At 40.8% G+C, this 27,378-nt stretch overlaps 1 protein-coding gene across 4 annotated transcripts in view; it reads right to left on the reverse strand.

Moving 5' to 3' along the window:
- Positions 1 to 26,807, reverse strand: part of Pli (E3 ubiquitin-protein ligase pellino) — a 339,132-nt gene extending 312,325 nt beyond the window's left edge. For 2 of the 4 annotated variants that reach the window (XM_071591522.1, XM_071591520.1), the window contains exon 1: positions 26,651 to 26,807. In XM_071591522.1, the coding sequence (XP_071447623.1) occupies positions 26,651 to 26,670 (20 nt within the window). In that variant the 5' untranslated portion in view covers positions 26,671 to 26,807. Of the gene's footprint in view, positions 1 to 6,421; positions 6,743 to 26,650 lie in introns of those variants that run through there. The other 2 variants (XM_071591521.1, XM_071591524.1) reach the window with 2 other exon arrangements.
- Between the last annotated feature and the right edge of the window lie 571 nt (positions 26,808 to 27,378).

The following is a 27,378-nucleotide window of genomic DNA, read 5'->3' on the forward strand; positions in this document are numbered from 1 at the left end:
TGACAATTTAAAATCGAACTCTGATGCAGAACGTGAGTGATTGAACAAACTTATCGGAATGCAGCGGTTCACCGTTTAAAATACCATACACACCTGCTTCGATTAGTAATTAGGTATATCCTTGTTCCAAATGACGAACAGCCACCAAAAAAATCGACAATTATAAGAGCCCCTTCAAACTAATATTTGAACATATCGCGAGGATAATATCTTTCCTCGAGTAAATATTTCCTACTGAATTACGTACCACTCGTTCCTGAAACGGACTCCCCACTGAGTTCTATGGTTCCAGATAATAATTACTTTCACTAAAATTTGGCTATCCACGATTAAGCCTTTCGTTTTCATTCCATGAGACAGCCGTGAAAGAGTGGACTTTACCATTCTTTCACAAGTATTCAATTGAAAGGGAACGGCGTTTGATCGCTAACACTCAGCTGCTCTTCGAATAAAAGGGCCAAGGCACTTGACCCAATTTATTTCCCTCTCACCCCACTATCCCTTCCCATGCAAGGAAACTCCTTGGATGGCATGTTTCTCCCGCAGGTCCCGCTTTATTTTTTGATTAACACTCCTGAGACATGAACAACACATTTTCCTCCTAAAAATGCAGTGCTGGTTTACGGGCAAGCAATGATAAAAGAAATACTTCCTCTTCCCAAGGGCCAATACGGATAGCGCCAAACGAGATACGTTAAAGGAAAAAAAAACCAAACCGCAAGGGTGGAATAAGCAACCGCAAAACGCTTAGCCACCAAGAACTGAGAATATTGAGATAAGAATTACGAAAAAAATTCAAAACGCCGAAAAACGCCGGATGACAAAAATTGGTCTTCCAAGATGTATTGGATTGCTCAAGCAGACTGACAGTAAAAAATCTGTCAATTAGAGGATGATATTCCAAATCATAGCCAACAGATCGAGATCCGCGAACGAAACAGTTATATTTACAAATTGTGACTACTGCAATGACAGTAGGGAGTGTACACATAAGATATGAGATTTTTTAAATTATTTCCTTAAAAATCCTGTTTCTCCAAACTATTAAAAAAATATTTCTTTCCACAGTAAAATCAATAATAATCAATGTCGTCGTGCGTTCATATCTCTCCGGCTTCTCGCATGAAATTATCAGTTTTTCTCTCTCTCTCGCTTCTAACATGTTTCTCCTTCCCTTCCAATCTCGTTCAACGTTCGTGAGGTTTATCCCTTCTTTTTTGTAGTGGCACCGCAACTGGCACACCATCGAGCGGCTGCGTTAACTCGCGGGTGAATACCAAAGCTACCTCGTTGAGAATATGGGACAGCCTTCATACATAGGGCAATGTTTGTCTTCAGGGCTTTAGACAATTGGTGCCGCCCGCTGCCAATCAAGGTGTGCCCGTGCTGCACCCGCTTTCCCGGTCAGACACCTCACCCCGCCCGCAATTCACTCCACAGTATCTCACGATACCCTGGGTGTTCTCGCGCTCATATCATTCATATAAACCATGGGTTCCTAAATTAGTCGGCTTCCTGCTCTCTCAATACAACACCCAAGACAATTTGAATTTTAAATAAAGCAAATGTTTTCAAAACTTTCCAACTAACCAACCCCACAGGGTAAGACATTTAGAGGGAGAATCACATTTATAATAAATAAATAAATATTACGGCATATTTCTTATATTTCGAAATGTCATGCATCAGTTAACGTGATTACTTGACTTGAATGGATATATTTTTCATTACTTTTTTTTCAATTCGGGTTAGATCGCCAACATTTGTTTTATTTAAAAATACAACACACAAGACATTTCCAATTTCATCTAACACCAATGTTTTTAAAACCTTTCATGGAAAATATTTTACCCCAAATCACAAAGGCGTCTTTTCCAGTGCTTCCTATTATAATTACGTTATGGTACAGTAAAGGGGGTTGATGAAAATATGAGACATTCTAGAAGGGATCGGCGGTCCAAAAATTACAAGGGCCCCTGATACAGACATACACACTATAATGTTTTCGCCATAACAGCCATTGACACTCGGTTGGGGAAGTCATGATGAGAAAAGAAATATTAAATTATTTAATAGGAAACTTGGGGAGGTTTAGAGCTGGAGGAGGTCCTTCACTTGTAGAATGAAGTCTGCTGAAGAGTACTTCATTGGACGCTGCCGACGAAGGTGTTTCCCTCAGAACCCGAAATGTCGAGGATTTGAATGTTAGAACATTTTTAGGGACGGCTTTGAATTGTTGTTCTGACAATTGATTCCACTCACGGACTTCACTATTTTTAAAAAATTGTTCCCTGCCCTCTTCCTTTTGTTTAAAAATTAAGTTTATTTTTTCCCGCAAACTGAGGGAACTCCAATCGCTCCAGAATGCCTCGTGCTATGAGGGGTGACTGGTGAAGTCCCGACACACCCCAATAATCCTTATCAACGTCCCCTCTCTTCTGAATAGTATCGCATCTAAATTCCCCAAACATGTATGTCACACTCTGCAGCGGTCGCAAAACTGAACAGGGTTTTTAATATTAACCTCTCACCGATTCGTAAAAAAAATTTTTTTAATCAAGCATGATCGTAAACACGATGACACCTACATCATTACCCTTCCACGTTGCAAAAAAAATTGAGTCACTTGAGTGTTGAAGAAATCTGACAGTTTTTCGACCCCTCGGCATGCATGGAAAGGGAATTAGATAACTGAACAGAGAAAGAAAAGCCCGAAGCCGCGACCTTGAGGGAAGTCGGCGAACTTCACCGAATTAATAGGGACGGTCAATCCGCACGGTACACGTAGAATCTCGCGACCGGGAGGAGAGGATTAAATTTTCAGCTAAGGAAGAATGGATTTTGAGGTCCACCTGCTCGTAATACGTAAAGAATAATACGTAATCATTGCACAAGGAATCCATTGTCTAACAATCTTCCTCATTCTACGGGCAATAGCGAACTTTAGAGTGTATTTTCCAAAGTTTTCGCGGCGTTCTGGATTCTGTTGTTTCTCGGAGAAATCCGAAAACCCAACCTAATTGTAGCGTCTTTTGAGGCAAATTGAGTTTTCTTCTTGAAGATGATGAATATGCCTGAGCATGATCGTTCTGCTATGTAGTTTTTTGCTTTCCATAGCGTCTCTAAGTTCATACAACTCCTCTGAGTATTTTCACTCATGTACACAATCGCATTAAAAATTATAAATGATGACAAAATCATTTATCCTACAATACCGACTTTTTAAATTCGGATTCCTCACCCTTCACCCATTTCATTCCGTCCTGATTGCTTTCCCTCTACCACCTTTCCCAACATCCTCCTACACGGAGCTAAATATCCACTATCATTTTTCCTTCCACTTTCGCCTTTTTTAGTATTCCCCACGGCCTATCGAATACTTGGCCTGTCTTCATCTCTATACCGCTCCTCTTTTGCATGACATGAGAATTCCCAGAATCACCCTGAGGGCGCGGGTTCAAATCCCGGCGGTGTTGAATATTTTTCAGAGGTATCTCGATCCCTACTTGAGGTGCTTTGTGGAGGGCACTTTGAGTGAGTACGCCGTCCGTCGGACAGGACGTTAAATTGGCGCCTTTCGTAAAGAGCAGGCTAATGCCGACGCCGGGTTTCTCTCCACCCTTCATCCTTTCCTGTCCATCCCCTATGGCGCAAATGACCTTAGCTGTCGGTCGCCTCCCCTTAAAACTACTATCAATGCTCAAACGCGTGAATTATTTCCTCCCCAATATTCAATATCCTACCTCTTTTACTACCTCAATTACAAAGTCAATTATTTCATTACATTTCAATATGTTATGCAAATTCCACAAAGTTACGCCTGAGACAACAAATCCTACCTCTTAAACTGCTGGCCTTCCGACAGAGTGAGTTGAAAACATTTGTTTTTTTAACTAGCAATAGTCCAAAACAGCCGAGAAAACAGCATGGGATTATAAATATGAAATAAACAACGGCAAACACAAGTACCTTACACCTAGTCATCAATAAATCGAACCCAGGAATTGTGCGAGGACGTTACCCCGCCGCACAGAAATATTATGTTATTTTGCACAGTGAACAAATAATGCCTAAAATTTCTCGCCTGATCGACCAATCAACCTTTGAGGTCCACAAATATAGAGGGAGAAGTCCACAAATATACACTGCTGGTTACGTATACCCTTATCACAAACTACCAAATCACAGACGTAAGATAAACAAACCACTCTAACATCATAGTATATTTAATGCAATGATTTCTACAACTTCAGCAGGCAGATTGCTTTTCAATTTTTTTATGCTCGCCTTTCCTCTTTAACTTTCCGATGGTCTTGAACCACAAGAGTGGGCGTATCAAGTGCGAAAGCCTATCACGGTAATCGCCTCGCGGAGAGCGGAAAAACGGTCCATTTTCGCCACTTATTGCGGGCAAGAGTTGCCATCGACTTCACAGCGTCAGAAAAAAAGGGAGAATCGACCGTGCGAGAAGGGGGAGAGGGAGGGAAGGAAGGAGGAGAGTGGGAGGACGGGAGTCGTCGTGGGCAAAAAAAAGGAGATGGAAACTGAGCAAGAGAGCTCGAAGAATCGACGGATGAGGGCCGATTGCGAGCGAGGGGCGAGCAGGTCCCTGCACTCTGGCAGACGGAAAAAACACGATGTGGGGACGGACGTCGTAAAAGGTTTACACTCTCGCCTCCACCCCTCCCTCCCTTTCCCCGGCAAAATCGGACGCCGATCGAGAGCGACGAGCCGGCCAGCTGCTGCCCCTCTCCATCCCTCTCCCTCTCAACACTAGCCGAAGAGCAGGAGGAAGGCGAGGGCAGCGACAAAGAGAATTTCACCGCAAAACCGTTGGCTTCCTTACCTCGCCACCCGCACTCCAAAAGACGAATGCGGCCCGTAGTCGGGAATGGCAGGATGTTTGGTGAAAAGACCGCAATTACGTGTCGTCCAACTCTAATTCCTGCTCCTAAGGAAATGCGTCACACAATGCTTCCGATCGGAGCTATTTATTTAAAAATACGAAATCGCATTTGTCCTAACGGATTTTGGAGGACAAACAGAAAAGATGAGGCAGTCAGAAACGTCGATGAACTTCAGTTGAAACGAAGAAATTCGAATATTTCTCGGACCCACACAGGAAACACATAAAAATGTTTATTTTTATTCCGAATTTTTTCTTAATACTATTTTTCCATGCCTTTGAACTTCACGTAAAACTTATCAAGATCCAGCAATAAGAAAAGCTCCTAATAATACTCGCAATATCACCGATTTCCACTTGATTTGATCGATTTTGGTCCGTTCGTAATATTGAGATTCTTCGAAATCAGAGTATAATTTTTCATAATTATTTATTGAAATTTCTCACAAGGTGAAAACTTGTCGTATTCACGTTAAACTTCAAAGCATTTCATTGCAGTCATTGTGCTTACGTTTAATCAATAGTATAAAACCAACGCATTCAATTATGAATTAAAGATGAGGAGTGGAATAGTTATGCCCAACCACGACATTCTTCGAATTCTAACTTTCACCGCACTTACAAAATATCCTTTAAGAACGTGTACGGCTTTCATTGTATACTCGACGTAAAATTCTTGAAACCGCGTCAAAGCAAGCACAATTCATTTCGAAATTGGCAATACGTAGCTTGAGTAGTAATATGTCGCTATCCTGAAACCTAAATCAATATCAACTGCCCTATACTGAATTGGTTTAAACGAGAGTATCTTTCAATATGCCACTTATGCCTTGATGGACAATATATCATTCCCTGGTCCAGTCTCTCATCCTGTGAACTAATTGTGCCCGCTTTACTTATAGCTGGATAGACAATGACATTACCTACGACAGCTGTTTAAATACTTTATAAACATATCCTGTCTTCGATTAACCTTCTCGATCGCCCTTATCAAGATTTCGGTAGCAGTGCGATGTCACCAACATTCACAGAAAACAGACTTTAACACGGAGTCCCTGCCATCTCTCCGGTCCCTCCATGAACGGCTGCTTCGAAACCAGCGCGTATGACACGAGAGGAACGTGGATTGGTCCACGGGCGATTGTTTACCAACGAGTTGAGGGACGCGATGATCCCGGAGACCCCACCGTGGGCACGAAAATAAACCACCCCCTAGTTCAGAGTGTGCCCCACAGGTCGCTAGGAGAATCGAAACCTCCAACGCGGCAGAGGCTAGCGACGAGAATATCCCGCGTCTGTGAAGCAGAACACACAAGTCTCAGCCGAAATGGCACAGCTGATCATCGAAGCTGCCCAACGTTGCTACTCGGCAGAGGATATTTTGACCCGCATACTTGGCCGTTCACAGAACAAAGACTAAAAAACCAGCCCTCCATTTAAGGGATGCACAGGAATCCATGGACGCTCTTTGACGGGGTGTGGTGGGAGCGATTTTCGGTGGAAGGGAATACTCACCGGAAAACCATTTTCGTGTGCTGGCGGGTGGAAGGAGGCAGGTTGGCTCGGGGGCGATGCCTACGGGGACATCCTTGCCCCTCCACTTTCGGCAGGCAAACCCTCGGAGGGTTCACAAAGCGGCACGAGAAAAACTAAAGAGGGCCGACGACCCTCTCGGCTAACGCCAACCCAGCCAGGCACAGCTGACACCCAGCCAAAGGGGACGCACTGAACTCACACGAAGTCGTTGGCATATGACGACGACACACACACTATCTCTCTCTCTCTCTCTTTCGACGTAAGCTCACACGCGCGAAAATGCAACTGCAACCATCACGCTACTTCACCTCCCAACAGCTGAGGCCACAGAAGGAAACCCCCCCTCCCCTAACCTCCTACAACCAGGCTAGGCGTCGCCGCGAGCGGAAGCGAGCGCAACTAAAACGAGCAGTTGCGCCGTTTAGCGGCGAACTCTCGAACTGCTTGGTCCACTGCATTCGAAAATGGGGAGGACCTGAGGATTTTACAAAATACACCTCATCTCGATTAGGTTTAGAAAAAACTCAATTTTAGAACTGTATACTGTCGCAAATGTAATGCCATCCACCCTCTGACTTTGATAAAACGTCCTTCCCCATCCGATCATAATCATGATGACTAAATTTCAGTGTTGTGAATTCACTCGCTTTCGTATGATTTAAAAAATATTAACTCCTTCGGTTCTTAACAAGTAAGGGAATCTTCTTTAACCTAAACTATTCCACATATTCTGAATAGCTACACTAACTAGTCCCTCTCATTTTCTCCGTCCCGGCCCTAGTAGCGGCGCGGTAACGCCCTCGGCTTCCAGCTCAAGAGGTCTAGGGTTCCATTCCTGCCTAGGTGGCTTTTCTTCCACCTGGAGCTTGGGTGTTTGTAGTCGTTATTTATGTACGTATAAGGGTTAGAAGGAGTAAAGGACAATTAGGTCTCAATTTCACCTTGATAAAGGTCGTTATATAAATAAAATAAATAATTGGATACATCTTCAAACTCTCCACATATATTAACGGACCTACTCAATATTCACACGACACCATGCACCTTCCTTCATACCAGAAGTGTGCCAAATGCATCATTACATGAAATTCAAATCCAACTTTCCTGCCTTCTTTGGATTTCTCCCAGCCAGCCTCTCTCCTCCCCCACCATGCCAAGCATTTCGTTGGTTTATTTTCCATCTAGCTCCATTCACACATCTCTAAAGACTTCAATTCACGTCTATAATCTTGTCACGATTACCAAGTTTCAGCGCCGCACTAAAATCGGATCATTATCATAGTTTTCGTTAATCTTCTCCCAAGACTCCGTTTCTTTCCGGCTCTGTCTCAACGTTTCTTTCATTAACTTCCTCCTTGCAATATTACAATTTAAATTAGCAAATACGTATAATATATGCTGACAAAGATAGTGAAGTTACAATCCGAAAATGCTGATTCCTTAAGACTGTAAACATTAGTGCTATTCCTTTTTACGGTTGGTGACCTAACACCCCCCCGCCACACGCCCTTGCGGCGGCTTGCGGGGTATTATGTAGATGTAGTGCTAGAGATAAACCCGAATGCTGTCCAGAGTTGTCAAAATTATAAAAGAAAATACAGTAAACATTTTAAAATACCACATCATAAATGACACTTGCAGGAATTCTTCCAACTAATGACTGGTTTTGGACGTTCACAACATACGTCACATGTTTCGAAACGCGTAGGACTTCCTCGTCTCTGCCCTTCATGCTCTTTTCTTCGCCGCGTAGGGTGGTTGTGACAGCCAAAACGTGACTGTTTCTGAGTTAGAAACAGATAGATAAGCAAAAATAAACCAAGCCATACTTAAATCTCAAAAACGTAAGCACAGGAGACAGAAACCTTTAGCATTGACCTGGACGCAGACCTCCCAAGTAACGCTCCCTTACTAGAGCGCCAAATAACGTTGCCAATAACTAATTTCGACACGATTTTGTGTTATCTGCTGATTTATTCTCAGTCCATCAAACAAAGCACCTTCATGAATTAATATTAACTGATGCACGTGAGCGCAAACTTACGCCAATAAGTTCGCAAATTCGATGGCATGACGAAGAACTGACCTAACAAATAAATTATAGGTACACGACAGTCGTAAAAATACAGAGAATCATTTTAACATTGGAAAATTCTTTCATTTTCAATTATAATATTAGTTTAATTTATTAGCTTCGAAGACGATACATTTTCACAAAATTGCCTAACATTTGGCTGGACGAAAACATCGCAAAATTCAACATTCAACTTCGATTTTCTGAATCCGAAAATTTGAGATCAGTAAAATTATTGGGAATTAATTACACAGAAATCACATGAGATTTCAATTTTTAAACACCTTGGTGTCCATTGAAGAATGTGAATCAGAAGAAATGCTACCAAAAGCTACACTTCCCAACGCTTTCCATCTGGAAATCAAAATATAATTTTATATCCGTAAAAAGAAACGGAAGAGCTGTAATGTAAATCTAAGAACCGTCAATGACCCCTTCGATATACCCAGCGACTTCTTAAGTTTGCTTTCCATAAGCGGAATAACATTCACCAATATTCTTCTATGTCCTCTCACGAGTAAGGAGGGAAGATGCCCCCTAATCCCGATAAATTGAAGAATATAATGGAATCGGATTCAGTTCTTAGGCATATCGCATAATTTTTTGCATTATCGTTTCGCAAAAGACTTCCAATTGCTTCATATTCCATTGATACACCTTGCCAGTTTCCCCAGTGGTGAACACATTTCCTCGAGTTGGGAGTGGTGTAGAACACTAAAAGCGGAAGGGAAACGAATCTTCAATTTCTTAGGACACGCATCAGATCGAGTGCCAAATGAATCCGACTGTCGGATGAGCGTAGAGATTTCGATCTTCCATCGACCGCAAAGAATCGATTTGACTTCGCAGAGGAAATTATAGACTCGAAGAGTTCACAAAAACCGACACAAATTTTCGAGTGAATCGAATTTCTTTCGCCCACATTGAAATATCGGAACCCGCAAACAAGTAGGGTGGGGAAGACACCGAATGAGAGGGATTTGTACTCGAAAATAGGGTAAATAAGTATTTCCAGTAAGCCCGCACTGTCCCTCGATCACGGCGCACTGTGGTGTGATTTAGGTACAGCGCCGACAGACAAGCAAGCTAAACCTGCGACCTGCGACGCCACTGGGAGAATTTCTCTGCCTCCTAAAATACGCGAGGCACACTGAAGCCCATTCGCAAACGCAGCTACTCTCTTAACTCTCGCTTCCATTTACTCCATACCAAGCGCTCAAAGGATTGCGACAGAAGATGCTGAGGGTTATCTACACGACAATCTCCACAATGCTCACCGTTATTTTAACTCCCGTTCCTCAAAGAGAAACCTGCGCTTGGAAATATATACGTAACTTCCTTTTTTATAAGGCAAAACATCTTCAAACAAGGAAGTTATGTTGCCGCACCCTGTACTATGCTCACAAAACTATATCAGTAGTATATGAGAAACTTTTGGTATGCAATTAGTAAGGCCTTTTCTATATCATTATTAATGTTATCTCATTGCTCTCGTAGCTAATATGAAGCAAAATAATATGTTAAAAGTGTGCACCCAGTGCATTATTAAAGAAGGGGTGGTGGTAAATTCAGCATAGATTGCTATTTGGGCGTACAGCTAATATAAGCATAAAGTATTTATGAGAAAGTTTAAATTATTTAAAGTGTTAAACGTCTAAAATATACCTGGATCGTTCAATTATTCTTCAGGAAATCCAAGAGATAGCGCTCCCAGTGTCGTAAAAGGTTTTCTTCCATTAAGTATCATCTCTCACCAGACTATTCAACATTTCTGCAACATCCATCACGTGATTTCCTTTTCGTATTCGATTGAAGTAACGAACTATTGCTCACTTAGAAAAATTAGTTTTTTCTTTGCGGTGATCAAACACTTCTATTTAAAAAGCCTAAATCCGAAAGAGATCAAAACCAAGTTGGATGAAATCATGGCAAACCCGCTCCTGGATTGCGGCTACTTACATTTGGGAAAATTAGTTTAAATGTGGTCCTACGTACACAAATGATGAACCTCGTTCCGAACTTAGAGTGGAAGCGACTTCCTCCAAAATGATTGACAAAATCTACGATATGGTTTCGAGTGATCGACGAATCGAAGTTCGCGAAAAAATTGAGTCTACAGGCATATCACAAGAGACAGTGTCTTCAATTTTGCACGAGAAATTGATTTTTTAAAGACATCTCAGTGAAGAACAAATGCGGGAATCGTGTAGTCGATTCGGAGGTTAGTTTGGTGCTTTTTTGTCGTATTCCTGACGAGTTTCTGAGTCGATACATAACTGTGGACGAAATATTGATACATTAATACACTCCAGAGACAAAGGAACATTCGAATCAGTTAGTTTCTCAAGGCGATCCTGCTCCGAAGAAGGAGAAGACGTTGAAATCGACTGACAGGGTGATGGCCACGGTTTCTTGGGATGCACGCCGAATTATCTAAATTGATTAGTCGCAAAAAGGACAAACAATAAATGGAGATTATTATGCGTCGCCATTGCACCGGTTGAGCGAAGAAATCATGAAAAACGTCCTGATTCAGCAAAGAAAAAAATTCTCTTCCACCGAGACCATTTACCGGTGCACACCTGCGCAGCTTCCAGGGTAAAGATTATGTGATTAAAGTTCGAATTATTACAACATCCACCCAATTCACTACATTTGGCCCCCATTAACGTTTTTATTTCCAAAATTGAAAAAATGGCCCGGCGGCAAAAAATTCACGTCGAACGAGCCATCGCCAACACAGATACCTTATTTTGAGAACCTTCCGAAATCCCACTTCTTGAACGGCTTAAAAAATTTGGAGAAACATTGGGAAAAGTGCATCGATCTCAAAGGATATTACGCTGAAACATTCTGTAAAAAACTACCCAAAATAATGTTTTTATATTTTTTCCTAAGGATTGATTGAACGACCCACGTATTTTTTGCGTTGTTATAATTCAAATTAGATTCGTATTTATTTAAAAAGCGATAACTTGGTAGCCCATTGCCAGTCATTCAATGAAGAGCGTATGTTGTTTCAATTCTAATATCCATGTTATCATGTCGGTGACATGTGCTTAAAAAAATACGTATCCCGATCCCTACTTGAGGTACTTTGTGGACGGCAATTCGGGTGAGTGCGCCGTCCGTCGGATAGTACGTTAAGCTGCGGACCCCTTGCCGCCTTTCGTTAAGAGTAGGCTAATACCGACGCCGTGTTTCTCTCCGCCTTTCATCTATTCCCATCCATCTCCTATGGTGCAAATGACCTCAGCTGTTCAGATTTTTTAAATGTTTGTTTCACTACACAGTATATATTCTGATTAAACTAAAATTAAAAAACAGAGCTTTTCGATTTCAAGGTTGTGTACTTTTTAATTACAAACACGCATTTGTATTTATAACGAATGACAGTTAAAAACCCTTTTTTGAAACTTCAATGCGCTTTTGTCTTTTATTTAGAAAAAGGTGCACGAGTGATATTAATAATATCACCAATAACCACGTAATTATGTACGATGGAGGGCGAGTTCGTATCTTAAGGAGCCTTACAATAGTGGGGGGGGGGGGCGAAGAGAGAGAGAGATGAGTAAAAAAGGCGAAAACAGCTTTACATAATATATGAAGGTCCCCTTAATCGGATGGGTTTCGCGCGTATCGCAAAGGAGGGAGAGGTGAGGCAGTGGCTGGAGAATCGCCGGCGTCGGAATCTCGGAAGGAGTTCCCACCCAGGGCCAGCCGCTGCGGGGACAGGTAAGAGTGGGAGGAGGTGGGACGGGTGGATGCGACCCCTTTGATGCAGGATGCGGGGGAGTGGGGGGCACACCCCCTGGGGGACAAAAGGGTTGGAAGCTGAGAGTGAATGGGACGACGGCCGAGAGCGACCCTCCGCCTCCCTACTCTTGCCTCGCCCTCTTGAATACTGCGGGCGAAATACAACAAGGGGTGGATGCATTGACGCCACACCGGGGGCGGAAAGAAAGGCATCCCCTTATCACTCTCCGCTCTCTTAAAAATAGCACCTCCGTAAAAAGAAAATCTGTCTGAGAGGGACCATTAACAATAGACCCAACCCTAAAGCCTTCCTTAAAAATTACCGATGATTTTATCACCCAGAGTTAATCTTATTTTGATCAATAGAAACAGACGGAGAAAGTATTTACGTATATACTCATAACTGCAGTGACCTGAAAGAAATATCAAGGCAGATCTTTGACATTAATTGTTCATTCTGTACAACAACACTTTTAGCTTTGCTAGCTGGAGTAGTCATACAAATCGGATTTTCGTTATGATGAGATAACCAAACGTATTTCAAATAGACTGATGAAAGAAACTCAGGTAGTTTTGTTGGTATCTCGTTCGAAGACTTAAAGAATTATCATGAGAATACTAAGTACCAAGTACGTTTATGACAAAAATGATCGTCGAAAGATAGAAAATCAAACTTTAGGATTAGCATTTCGGATTACTACCGTCCTTCCTTCAAATTTTAACAAACTCAACTTTTTGTGACACCATTATTATTGTGAGGACCTACTCCCCACACTCGTGAGCATTGGAAAAAATTTCAGAAAACATTTTGACAACACATAAATGCTTCGCCTAAGTATTAGCTAAGGACAAACATTTAATTGATTTCTCAAGCTTCTCTTTTCTGTTTTTCAACAAATTTCTTAAACTTTTATTGATGACGCCAATGACAATGGCAAATTTGTCAATATTATTTGGCCACTGTCGTATCTGTAGCATCTTTTCGAAGAAAGCTTTTTATATTGCTAGTCCAACAAAATGTCATCGTATTCTTCCTTTACGATTCCGGAGCAGTTTTGCGATCGCAATATCCCGAATTATTTGATTTCATGACGATCACAGATCACAGACAATAGCTAGAAATAGACATGATCCGAAATTTCACGCACCCTGCTTTCCCCGACCCATTTCCCGTTGATCGGACGCTAGACCTTTCCCTCGCGAAGGCATTTAGAGATATTTCCCGTGGTTGGCGTTTGGCTTATTGTAAGGCAGTGTCTTTTGACTTAGTCGCCTGAAATATTTGATAGATTCCTAAAAATGCCCACAGTGGCAACGAGTGCCTCCTTTCTTTTGAGACTGAGAGATATTGTCGAACCAATACACGTCGTTCAAGCCCATGAGGTGCGTACGACCGCAGTATTTCATATATTTCGTCTGTTGATCACCAGTTTTCCGAGAGTCGCGTTGAAAGACTGCAATTTCTCTTGCTACGCGTCCGTATATCTTTTAAACTAGTCCCTTAATGACGTTTTAAGTCCCTACGTCTATATCATTCATGTTTCTTCCCTTTTTTTCCCTGAGATATTTAACGAACCTATCTTTTTACGCTGCATCGGGAGTAATGTCATCATTCAAAATAGTGAATCCTGTCGAAGACGGAAATTGCATGGGACGAAACCTACAAAACCGGGATATATAGGAATTGTAATATACAATTTACGTTGTATTCTTACTTAAAACCTCTGAAAGATAAAGCTCGTGATTGCGGACGGAATGCATTCAGCGTAGTCTTTTTTTTTGCATCTGCATATAAAGTATTGTCGGTTGTAACTGATAATGCAGTACTCAAATGTCATACATTAATTTCAAATAGCTTGTTCCAGACTTGGCGTTATTAAACGTTTAAATATCAACTGCAAACGTAAACCGCTTTTCTTTTTTCATTTACTACTCCTTATTTGTGTTCCGCGACCGCTTACAAAAAGTCATTAATGAGCAAGCTTCAGCTCTGAAAGAGGATGCTTTCCTAAAGCAGAACTCCTCATCATTCGTACTGTTTTCATTTTTCTTGCTCAGTTTGTGGATTTCTAGATCCATTGCTATGAAGAGGAAAATTGTCTTATCACCACAACCAAAGTTATCAACCCTAAGATTTAATGAATGTGAAACTCCAATAGCCGTAAACAGTTTCTAAATAGTCGTAAACAGTTTTTTAAACTGTTTACGGCTATTGGAGTTTCACATTCATTAAATATTTCTAGCCGTAAGAGCTCATTTCTATCAATATAACCCTAAGATTGGTTTAACATTTTCTTGACTTAACTGGATTTAAGTTAAATTATTTCATCAAAATAAATTTAGTTGTATCCTTTCATGTTTTTAAATTTGGCATGGTTGACAACTTAACGACTGCTTCAACCAGTATAAGACGGAAAAATCATATTCCCGCTCCACATGTATTTTCCGTATTTTGCGGATTTTTAATAGCCGATTATCGTACAATTATCGTCGTCATATACCTGTATGGACGAAACCGTTAACTGATTGGTAACCGAGACCAATCCTCAAGTCCGTGCTGGTATCGGGAGAATCAAGAAACACCTCGAAAGAGTGTGGCAGGTGACCGACTGCAGCTGTGCCCAGGGCGGCAATAACCAGGTCCCGATCAACGATCACCCACGCCACCCGTATTCATTTCTCGTAATCGTTACCACTCGGCGATATCGCTCTCTGTCTTCCCCTCCCATCAAGCCAGACGGAATAAGGGCATTTCTTATTCAAGGGCGTTTCAGCCCGCGTGAGCAAAAATCACGAAGCGCCATGAAACGCAAGTCTAAATATTTACGAGTCTCAAAATGGAAGCGTGACGAAGCGAGCGGATATTCAGTCATGAAACAATCATCACGCTTAGGGGCAATCCTTTAATTATGTAATGCATTTAGAGGGTGGATAAGAGGGAGCGTCAAATCATTGCGTCCCCTTGCGGGAAAAGGCACAGGGGACACAAGGGTTCGGGAGTTAATTTACGTAAGGTTTAGCATTGCATTTTTCGGTCATTTTTGATAGATAGTATACAATTTTAATTATTCCTGATCACCAAATAAGACGATGTGTGCATTGGCCCTGATGAAATTCACCTCAGATTTATTTTTTCATTGCAAGTTGGATAAAATCGGATGGCAATGGAAGAAAGAATCATCACAATACAATAAATTAAACAACACGGACACGTTCAGTAGTTAAAATTTCATACATGTGTGACATTTTGGAAAATTAATTTTGTCTGAAGTATGCTAATAAACATTTACTCAAATTATTTCATAGTTTTAGGATATGTTTACTTAAGTTCTCCAGGCCAATGGTTCCAATCTTTGATTTCCATTTTTAAAACTGAAAACTTGGCAGCATTGATCTTTTTGGTGATCATTATTTTAAAAAAGATAATCATTTCTACCTATATAACTTGGTTCCTTCACTCATACATTTAATTCCTTCCAACCTTTGTCTGCTGTGATAATCCTTAATACGCCGCTTGCTAAAATTTCCTAGTATTCTCCAGTGAATTACTCCAGTTATACTAAGAGCATTTCAATTAACCCTGTAAGTTCTCCTAAGCCGACCTAACACGTATCAGGCAGCCTGGCTTGAGTACCTTAATCATCTGAATTAGGGTATCTTCAACGGACTCGGGCACTATATAACCGCTCTACGCCTTAGACCTAACTAACAAAAAGTATCCTTAAAATATTACAATACCTCATTCTCCAGCAGTGCATATAGTATTTTCTACCCCCCTAAACTCCATCCAAAATCCCTATTCTTTTCCTCTCTGTAACTGGCTTTACCAACATTCACCCCTCTATTACCGTTTCCAGCACATCGTTTCCTCAGAGTCACCCCATTCCGACAACCCCCTTTCTTCTCCTACTACGCCTAGAACGTCTTTGTTTGTTTTCTTTTCTAACCATTTTATGATTTCCATTCTCCCCCATACCCACATCTCAAAGGCCTTCAATCTACGCTTATCCTCCTGCCTCAAAGACCAAGTTTCTGAACCATAGAAGACCATTTCCTCCAATCCCTAATACAACTAACTTCAGAATAATTTAAACATTTCTCAATAAATTAAAAGAGTCAAACAATGTTTTTTTCACCTCACTGTATGCACCGTAAGAGCACTAAATTCAAAAATTAAACAAGTCTTTCGGAATCGATTTTTAAGAAAAAAACACGTAATTGAACTTATCCGTAATCGCAGTGAAGTACGTAGATGCAGCGCCTCCTTTTTTTTAAATTAAGGTGTCTTGTCTAATATTAATTATAGGGGCGATGATTAGGTAAGATTAGGGTCTTTTAACTAATGCATATTTACAAAAGAGAGATATAGGAGTAAAGAAAATCCGAAATATCTCTCTATCTCCTCGGGAGGTAGAGTGTTTTTGTGGTGCATGTTCATGAGGTATTGGTGTTTCACATTCTTGCTTGTTGTGCCCTGGCTTTCGTGCTGCATCCTGGGGTGCAGTTGTTTGTTGATTCACGGCATATGTGTTTGCATGAGTATTGGATGAAGGAATTTTTGCGTGAGTGTGTGCGCTGCTGTGGGTGTAATTTTCCATGTAGTTGTTTTGCATGTGGTATTGTTCCTTTTTACGGTTGGTGACCTAACACCCCCCGCCACACGCCCTTGCGGCGGCTTGCGGGGTATTACGTAGATGTAGATGAAATAACATTACGCAATTTGACGATGGCCTCTTAGAGAGGAGCAATTTCACGATTTCGCGCAACGTTCACTGACGGAGACGGATAAAAGTAAGCTCGAAGAAGATCAAACAGAAACACGTTCCATCCTGTTCGATGCGCTTTTATCCGTGCCAACTTTCAAACACCCCCCCAGAACCTCGCGAATTCCATTTCTATTCTTGAAACATTAATCATGATTCCCGATAGGTTCTTAAAAAAGGGCAATGGTGAAAACATTCCTAATGCCACTTCTTCAATTGTGAAAACAGATCCTCTTCTCAAAAGCTGCGACGCCTAGAGAATCTCGAATTCGCTATCGACTAGGCAAAGGACTGTGTTAAACTTCGCAAAATTAATGAAATGCTTCCAAGATAAGAAAACATTCTCTTGAAAATCAAGTGATACATTAAAATCAGGCCCATAGGGCCCTGGGTGACCGTATTACAATGTGGAATCGGCACCAAAACGTAGCACTGCAGGTGGCATGTAATCTTGGCAAATGGTTCTTGCTTTGGTGGCAGTCGCAGTGAGAGAAAGACGGAGGGCATGTCGACGAAGCTCACCCCGGAAGCGGCGAGATGTGGTTTTTGAAGAGTGGACATGCAGGAAGAGGGGAAGTTCCGCAAACACCTGGAACTGGTGATTGACTGATCACGCTAGCAGGACACCCCTGAGCTCAATTGGCAAGCTTTTCTGCAGATGATAGGTAAGGCTCATTTTCTGTATATTAAGTCACGCTTCTTATATGCGCACTATGTGGGGCGACTAACAATAATGTTGTTTTTTGTATAGGCATTACCCTTTTCGTCGATCTTAAATGAGGAAGTTAGAGAGGGTGGTCATTTTTATCACAGTACAAACACATTTCACGCTAGTGATAAGGTTATTATCAACTGAAAGATTTCTAGAGAAGTAGACATAACGTAAACACTGACGCGGTCGCACCCTAAAACTAAATATACCATTCTTATAAAAAAGTATCTTTTTTTATTCGAACTGACTACTGCAAAATAACATTTCAAGATTTTTTTTAAATTTCCGTACACTTACTTTCCTAAATTCCCTGTTTTACCACCACCACCACCCTGGTCCGCGTTGCGCGCGAAGACCTGTCTGGTGATGAAGTGACCTAAATGAATTTTTAAAAAAAAGCCCGGCCTCGCGATTTAAAAAAGTGAAAAACATACACGATTTACCAATCCACTGATTGGCCGACATAGCGTCGTGCCCAGAGTAAACCTTACTTCGTAAAAATATAGCCTTATTTGCCAACCCTGATCGAGAGGGAAATGGAGTCAACCTGGCACTCCAACTCAGGGGCAGCCCCATCCCTTCTCCGCCGGCAGAGGTCATGCGGCGACGGCTGAGTGCCCGAGAGGTGGAGAAAGAGGTTTCCCTCTTGAACAAGGGAGCGAGGGGTTCCTAGGAGAGCGACGACGAGGGAGCACTTTGAGAGAGGCACTGGGCGACGTCCACCAAAGTTAATGGACAAGGAAGGAGGGGACATCGGACACGCCCATTCCTCGTATTTACGATCGAAAGTCCGGCAGGAAGGAACGGCACGCCGACCCATTAGGTGTGTGCCGATGACAGGTCTGTGCTCGTCCCTCAACGCCACGACACAACACGTGTGTGGGTGCGCAATCTAGTCGGTCGCCTCGATTTATGCCAAGGTGACCCTGACCCCCGTCTCCTGCTCGTCGCACCCTGAGCGCACCAAAGATCACCCCCGAAACACGAGCACGTGTGGTCGTTAAGTCCTCCGGCCTATGGGGAGTGGATGGATTCGCACATCCCGTTCATTTTTTTCGGGAATCGATCAACGGACGCCGATGTAACGTCGCATATTGTAACGTAACATATTGTACAAAATAGTATTCAAGATCCTACTGGGTACAATCAATGCCCATTCACGATTCCGAAAAGATTAAACGTACAACAGTCCGATTTTTTTACCAAAAAATACATATTTATTAAATGTAAAAACAAAATGTGGCATTGCAAGGGTTTCAAACCTGGTTGTTGCATGCGAGTCATGAGAGATGCAAATATTTCATGGCATGGATTGAAATCATAAGCAATTAGATACAAAGGGCGGCTTTACATACATAGGGAGATATAAACTCATCTGTGGTCGCGCACAGAATTTCTTTCAATTGGATCAATACTTTTATATTAGACTAATACCTATTAGTGGGGATTCTATTTTTGGAGATGGAGAATAAACATCAATCAACGCCGAAGAGTATCAATTATTTATACCCAACCGAATCAGCAATTTTCTAGCGGCCACATTTATGGCCATAATTGGTGATGCGAAGTTCCTCCCGTGTGTACATTAATAATTTCACGGCTTGAATTTCCACTCAATCGTGTCGTCCTCCAAAGAAAAAAAGAGCTTAGAGTTAAAACAAAATTTTGTATAAAAATGGATACATTTCCCCTTCCAAGGCTACATTTGCGTGACGTGCTTAAAATTTTATTAAACCCCAACTCTGACGCATGCTTTTTTTTATATTAAAAAAATACGGCTATGACATGTTGATGCAAGAGAAAGGTTTCCAGGATGTAGTTATCTGAGCGGATGAAATGATCGATGGTCTATATAATGCGCTGAAAACCACATTGAAATATAATTACTTACATATATTCTCAGATATTGATTTTTAATGTTTCAAAAAATAATGACCTCACTTCACGGAGTTAAGAGCTTCTCCTCAGCATTCAATCCATTATCATTTTTACTTATTCACCTGCTTATTTGTGCTTATTGCGTCCAAATTGCCCGTTGTTTACACAATGCCAATCGATTGGTACCACTAATATGTGTGTCTAATAAGTGTTGGTAGCAAAATTGCTAATTGAGTAATCACCAAACTGTTAGATTTTTAATAAGTAAAATATTTAATTATTTAATGACGCAATTGTTTTTCCATAGCCGTCTAGCCCTGGTTTTTGAAGGAGCACGGACCATACCATGATAATTTGACTTTGAAATTAATCTGAAATCCTCCCATCTGTGGCACCATCTTGAGAAATCAGTTATTTATTTTTTTTAGATTTTACCTCGCTACACTCCTTGAATTGCAGTGCGCATGGGTTGCTGTTTTTTGTTTCCCATTTATTTAGAACATAATTTCGGCCAATTAAATTAAACACTAAAAAAAATATCATGGAGTGGCAATTAATCTGCGATAGGTTGGAAGAAAGAAGGAAACAAATATTAATTTAAATCTTATACTGTCTGAAGTCAAAGTCGCTGATATGTCAGCAGTTCCAAATTAAATGGAGACATCAACCTATTTGCCAATAAATAGACACGTTTTAAATCCTCATAATATTACGTATCCCAAAAAATGTAGATTTATCATTATTTGTTTTTTATCACCTTAGATTTTGCCAAATCTACATATAACCATAAGCACAGTAATCAACCCGAAGGTCGGTTTAGTAAGTGTTGGTAGAGTTCACCCAGTCCTAAGCCCAACGGCGTGTGAAATCCACACATCAGGGAAGGGGGGCCAGTTCCCTTCCCGGTTAGAGTTTCCCAGGAAGATTTGGTACGCGAAAAATCACATGGGGTGGAGCTGCTGGTGCCCAGAGAGGCTGGCCCGGGAATCGAACCAAGACCCTCCGATCAGTAGTCCAACGCTCTCTCTACCCCCTGGACCATACAACGGTAGCCTCCTCCAAGGACACAGGTAGGAAATGTGGCCCAACGCTGCAGGTAGCGGGAGGGTGCCACCACAGAGATAGACGAGGTTTGGAAGGGGAATTTTAAATACAGGCAAAGCAGAGCATGCAATACTGTTAAGTGCAGTACATTATTTAATGGCATTCTAATGCGGTCAAGCGGGAAGGGTTTTGACAACAAAATACCCGAGGTCAGGGAAAGTGCATGCAATTGAGTAGAAGTAATTTTCCCAAGGCGCTGAGGCAAGCAAGTGGAATTTTGCTGTAACCCAATAGTTGCTATCCCGTATTGTCCGTGGGAAGAAGGAGTCCTCGAGTCTGCTAGTTCTGGCATCTTATTTCCCGAATTTTATATTCATGATCCAAGCGACCAATGTATGTTGGAGTGCGAATAATTTGCGAGGAATAGCCATGTTGAAAATACTGCGAGGAAACTAACGTCCATTAGACATAATTAGAATACCCTCATGACGGCGAAATGGAAAGCAAGAATGCACTCGAAGCAGCGGTGGGGGAGAAGGAGATATCGAGCCGAGAATGAGAGGAACAAAGGACGTAACGGGAGTTGAAAAGAGCGGACGACTGCAGCGAATCAATCTAGATTGATGAATGCAAGTGGTGATGGTGACATACCACGGTGACCGATTTTTTCGGTGAATCGTAGCACGTCCGAATGTATGGTAAATGGAATGCGGGAAAGATTGCATGCAGCTGCGGTCGTCAAGAGAAATGACGATCTGGCGCTGTCTTTAAAAGTCTGGAACATATAAGTTAAAACATAGTGAACGTATCTAGACAGAACTCTCAAATAGTTGGTATCAAACGTTATTTGGTCTGGGAAAAGAACCCGGGCCGACCAAGGAACTCACTGAGAATATCAGAACCAAAAGGTTAACGGCAATTCGTTGAATTAACTATGCGAAGAAAAGAGACAATAAACAATACTGTCAAATATTTCGGTATAATGAAAAAGATGATTAAGTTCAATAAATATTATTTGGGCTTGAATTAAAAAATTGGGGAAGTCACGCGGTTTCATTATGCATCTTTTCACTCATACGAACTACCTTAAGAAACGAAGTTCTCGGATGTTTGAGTCGAATAAGAGAAGAATGCCCTCTTAAAAATGTCTCAGAGCAATTAATAAAAGAAGGGTTTTTTACAGATTAATGGTACGTGTAGTATTCATCAACACACGCATTATCTCAAGGGCGGATTTTGGCACTTGAAACACTTCAGCGCGAATTATAGCCATAAACAATTACTGTCATGAAAATAAAAAAACGCATTCGAAGCCATATTTACTAAACAGTTGACTGCAATTTAGGACCCCGGACGAATAAAATAATTTACAGTGAGAAACTATAAAAAACTTAAATGCCATTTACCTATTTAATGGCTGTTATCCGACGAAAGATGGACACGAAACAATAACCAAAAAAGATTTTTTTACATTTGATGTAATCCACACACAATAACAACGAAAATCACACTGTAACAGATGGATAAATGTACGATAGATTTTTAAAAAACCCAGAAAAATCGCAAAAATGTTCCACTGGGATGATAAATTAAAATGTGACTCAAAAGAAAACTCAACATTCCTGGATATTTCCCCAGGGAACCATTTTTTTACCTCAAAATATAGCAATATTATTATGTTATTATTGTAACAAATACTATCGCGGAGGAAATATGTGCGCATTCTTGGTCCATCATAAAAAGCTTGTTGCTCAACACGAGGACTAACAGCAGTTAACCTAACAGCTGGTTGGAGGACGAACACACTTTGACTCCTATGGACCCCATAGAAGGCAATCTGGTCTTCGGGGCCACGCCCCCTCAACAAGCTTCTCACCACTGCCACCATTTCAAATCTTAAACGAAAGTAAATCACATTCCATTCCTCATATTTCAATTCAAGTTTAAATTTCGTATTAGCAGTAATAATTCAAAACATACTTGAAGAGATTATCGCAAAGTTTACTTCTTAATTATTTGAAAATACAAAAATAGAATTCTACAGACGTGCAAAACATTAGTTCGGATTTCATTTTCATTAGTTATTCCTGTTCAACATAGGACTGACTATTTGAATTACCTAAAGAATATACGTACCCGTTTTCTTTCATCTCTTTTAGAGATCAAAATAAAGCATATATAATACGTAACTAAAGGGATGATATTCACAGAACCAGTGATTGAATTGCCATCTCTGTCAATGACGAGTACTACTCATTCATAACACAGTATCCTGCTAACCACCGCTAGGGTGTGTGACAGGGTGTGATTACAGAAGAGCGACAACCTTATATAACTCCTGCAACTGCATAAAAACGGAAATATATTCTGTCTATTCAAATTCTCTGGTCTGCAAACCATAATCTTACGTTGTATTTTCTTCTTTCTTAAGTACCCTGCATGCCACCGCTAGGGTGTGTGGCAGGGGGTGCAGGCACATCAGACTAATTTTTACCCGAATGACCCAACCGCGGTCGGACAATGTTATTCTGATCCCTTATCGTCTTTGGAAAAAATGACATCTTAAATCTATCTGTTCTACATTTGATCTCTCCTACCGTAGTACGATGGGGGTAATAATACATTTTCAACATCACTGCTGAAGAGACGACCTTTCAATTTATGTAAGTTGCAACCCTAGTCTATTACAAATCGAGTGAGTAAAGACCGGATTTACCTTTGAAAGGTATTGGCAAAATTGTCCAACACTTGACCGAAACTTCTTCTCGTTTAAACAATAAATGCGAAAAACATTACGTTGAGTAACAAAGTCGTCTGATGGGTTATGGATGGGATGACTGCCAACTCATTCGCCTGTGTTCTACATACACGTCAAACTCGATAGCAAGATGAGACTCAGCCACAAACTTCACTCGTAAATAAATCGAATTTCAAAATCAAAACCGTCGAAATATTTCACGAAGACTTGTTCGGTCACAATCACACGAAGCAAGAAATGTTGGAAACTTCCCAGAACACACAATCCTAGCCGAGGGCAAGCACTAATGAAAACTTTCCGCCAACAACCAAATTAACAATATATATCACACTACTTTTTTCTTACGAAATGATGACTTCGGTGTCGGCCCATTCCATCAACACGTTCCATGACGAGTCCTTAAGGAAATAATTTTCACGGCTGGTGCCAGGTTCCATGCCCGGAACGTGTAGAGTGCTCGCCCCGACTGCCGGCTGACGTCTCGCACGAGCCTCTAACCCCTTATGAGCCAAGAATGCAACACTCATTTCCGTTTCCATCACACGCCTGGGTCGGAGCTAAGACCAGTTGCTTTGGCGCGGGAGGACAGGTCGGATCTTGTCTCTAGATGATCCACCCGCCTACCCCGTATTTGCAACTCGCCGTTGCAGAACGATGTGGTAAGCGCACAACCGATTACTGTTGTTCCCGGAATCAGATATGATTCAACCGCAAAACGCGCACCCAACCAAGTAACCGTTTTGTTTTGCCTCACGTGGGTATCTAATTTGAGATCAAGAAAATAAGACGAACGGCGGAGATAATGACTACATCAAGCGCCACGGGACACAAATTCAGCGCAGAAAAATTCACGGTTCTACGCTCCTGGTTGACGATTTCTGAATACATCAAAACTTCCCACCCAGTTCCCGACTCTACGTGTATATCAACAATATGCAGAAAATGGACTCCCACACTACGATCAAGAAAATCGCGAAAAAGGTATGATGGTGGCAGAGACTTTACTTGGAAATTTATTAATATTTCACATGTCGCCTTGGGTGATAAATCTGACCTAATACACCCGTCTCGCTTCAAGTGAATGAAACATATCGGAAAAGAAATGGCATGGTAGGTTTCGCTCAATATCGGAAATTTCTGCTTTCGAAAGGCCCCGTTTCGCAATAGTCTAAACATTGACCACTTCCTAAATATATTTTCTTATGTTCTTCCTTCAGACTTTTATTTCAATGTTTCACATCATAACCTTACATCCGAGTGGTTTCTGTATAAAGAAATACATACTTCGCTTAATGGTGATGCAATCTACATATTCATTGCCAAATCCATAGCTTTACAAATGGGTAATTTTATTTAATCCGTCAATTTTCAATTACTAAATGACATTGTTGTCGACCCAAGTATTTGTTTTGAATTAATGCATGAGAAAGTCTATAAAATTATCTTCAAATGTGAATGCAAATTAACATAAAATGCCCGGCCGGCAAAGCAGGTAAAGGTTAGTATTCATTACAATGTATTCATTATACACATCCTGGATCTTACTTTTTATCTCTTTATCTCTTACTGTGGACTAAACAAGCGTATTTGCTCAAAAGTAGGACGGTTAGAAATAGAGGAAGTTTATATTTGTCAATATGTGCAATACTTAAATATATAGTAATTCTTTTAGTTACATTTCACGAATATTTTCCGTAGCCGTGGATATGAAATATTTTCTTCCAAAAATAAATGCGCTAAAAAATTGGCAAACATTATAGCCCATTAAAACTTTTTATTGCAGCGGTCGCAAATAATTAGAACCTCGAGGGCCACCAAATTCACAATTTTAAATCCCAAACAACACTAGCATGAATTTTTTTAACCTGTAAACATCTATAATATTTTATCTGTATCTATTAATGGTTCCATTTTGCTATTTGCATATATTGCAATATGAAAAGGTAAAAATACTTGCTTAACGATAACAGGTGTGATTTTTTGCTACTAGTTTGAAATTCCTTCACAGACAAGATTGGTAGGAGACCGCTGTTCTACTGGGATACTCTTTTGTGATACTTTCGTCATACGATTCCCTGCCTATATCACATAAAGCTATTATAAGCACAATATGATTGTCTTATTTCCATCGTGTGTCGTTCCGCCAATGGACCATATGCGTGTCAACAAGGTGCATCAATTCACGAAACGTATGAACTACATTTCCCATTGGGCATAATTAGATTTTTGGCGTCGGCATTGCTACCATCAAGGCTAGTCACAGAAATATGCCTAAGCTTGGTGAAAAAGACACCCATTAAATGTCCCTACTAAAGTGGAAAAATGCCTTTTTGCATAAATGCGAACATCATAATTGTGCTATGAGGCCATTCATTACTAGGCCTTGTTCGTAGTTTGGCAACAATATTCATTTAATAATGCTGAAATGTCCTCAAAAATTCACTGCCATTTAAACGTGTTACTAATATGGATTTCCATTGTCCTAACGATAACCCACCGCGATTGTTGGGGAAAAACAGCTAACCGAAGAATTGCCTCTAAGCGGCTGGTGTATATCATTACAAGAACCTGCTATGGAATGCGCCAAGGAAAAACTTGCCGGCAATACTATCCTTTCTTCATTTAATCTCCGAAATTTCTCTTGATAAAGTAAAAATATTTCCAAGAATCTAATTGGAAGAACTTTTAAAAACAACCGAACATTATCCGGGTCTCTCAATCACTGCGAACCTCGGGAGGAACAAGACACAACCGAAACTATTACTTTTCACAATTTATTTGCATCTATGTAACCCTGAATATTGTTTTAAGTTATAAAATGATGAATTCGATTTCACAAGAAATGCCGTCCGGGAAGCACAAAGATATTGTGCTGTTTACAAGCTATTCTGTGGATACTGATACCACACCTATCTTATGGATCTGCTGTCTCCAAGCGTGCGTCCAAACGTATTCATTTAACGAATAAATATTTTTCTCCCGTAAATATAATGAGACCGGCAGGAAAATAAGCCTCCAAACCGTACACAAATCATCTTCCCAACACTAATGTGGTTTGCATTCGCGCCCAAATGTATGATAAAACATACCTAATTAGCTTAACTCTCATTCCTTCAATGAAAGTGAAAAAAATTTGTTTCACTGGCTACATATTTCGAGAGTGAATAAAACGAAGAAAGACATTCTTCGAAATAAATATGAGCTGCATTTGCATTCTACTCACAGACTTTGAAGAAGGGGCATCCTTCAGTTCCAAACCAGGATAACTCGGATCACTCAATTTTTCATAAAACTGTGGCACTTAAACAAATTCATCATGAAAACACTCGCACTCTCACATTAATATCGTCCATTCTAACATTTCACTTGTATTTTGCCAGTAAATGACATCAACGTTTACAACAGCACATATCATATCGCGCACTCTAGCGCTGATCCCTGTAACTTATTGACAGTTGAAAGCCAAAGTACGTAGAGTACCGAGGTATGAAATGCAAGTTTGAAGGTGATGTGGGTTTTCATCTATGCTTTGTCTTTCATGTAATTTAAGAGATAACAATGCACAAAGGGATACCAGGAACTTTAATGGCCTTGAAAGGTAGTGTTTTGGTCATGTCATCGTCCTTTAAACTTCTTCAACGCAAAGACACTTGTGCTTTGCTTATACGATTCGTGGAACTCATTCTCTTTTCTAGATATTCTGAATGTTTTTATCATTAAAAGTCGATGTTATTGTACTTTGATTCCGCTGCATCACAATGAGCAAACATCTGTATGTAGGCGTTAGGGACAATTGATTTAAATAGATGATTACCGAACACGAAATACAAAGTGGGGTAATGCTAATGCTTAGAGTGCTGTTGCGAATGGGTCAAATTGTAGCCTAATGTCTCTCTCGGGATGAAGCAATCTTCTTCCGGGGCCAAGACGGCCGCTGAAGGCAATATAGAG

The sequence above is a fragment of the Hetaerina americana genome, unplaced genomic scaffold (assembly GCF_022747635.1).
Source record: "Hetaerina americana unplaced genomic scaffold, ioHetAmer1.1.p SCAF_48, whole genome shotgun sequence".
In the NCBI taxonomy this organism is placed as follows: domain Eukaryota; kingdom Metazoa; phylum Arthropoda; class Insecta; order Odonata; family Calopterygidae; genus Hetaerina; species Hetaerina americana.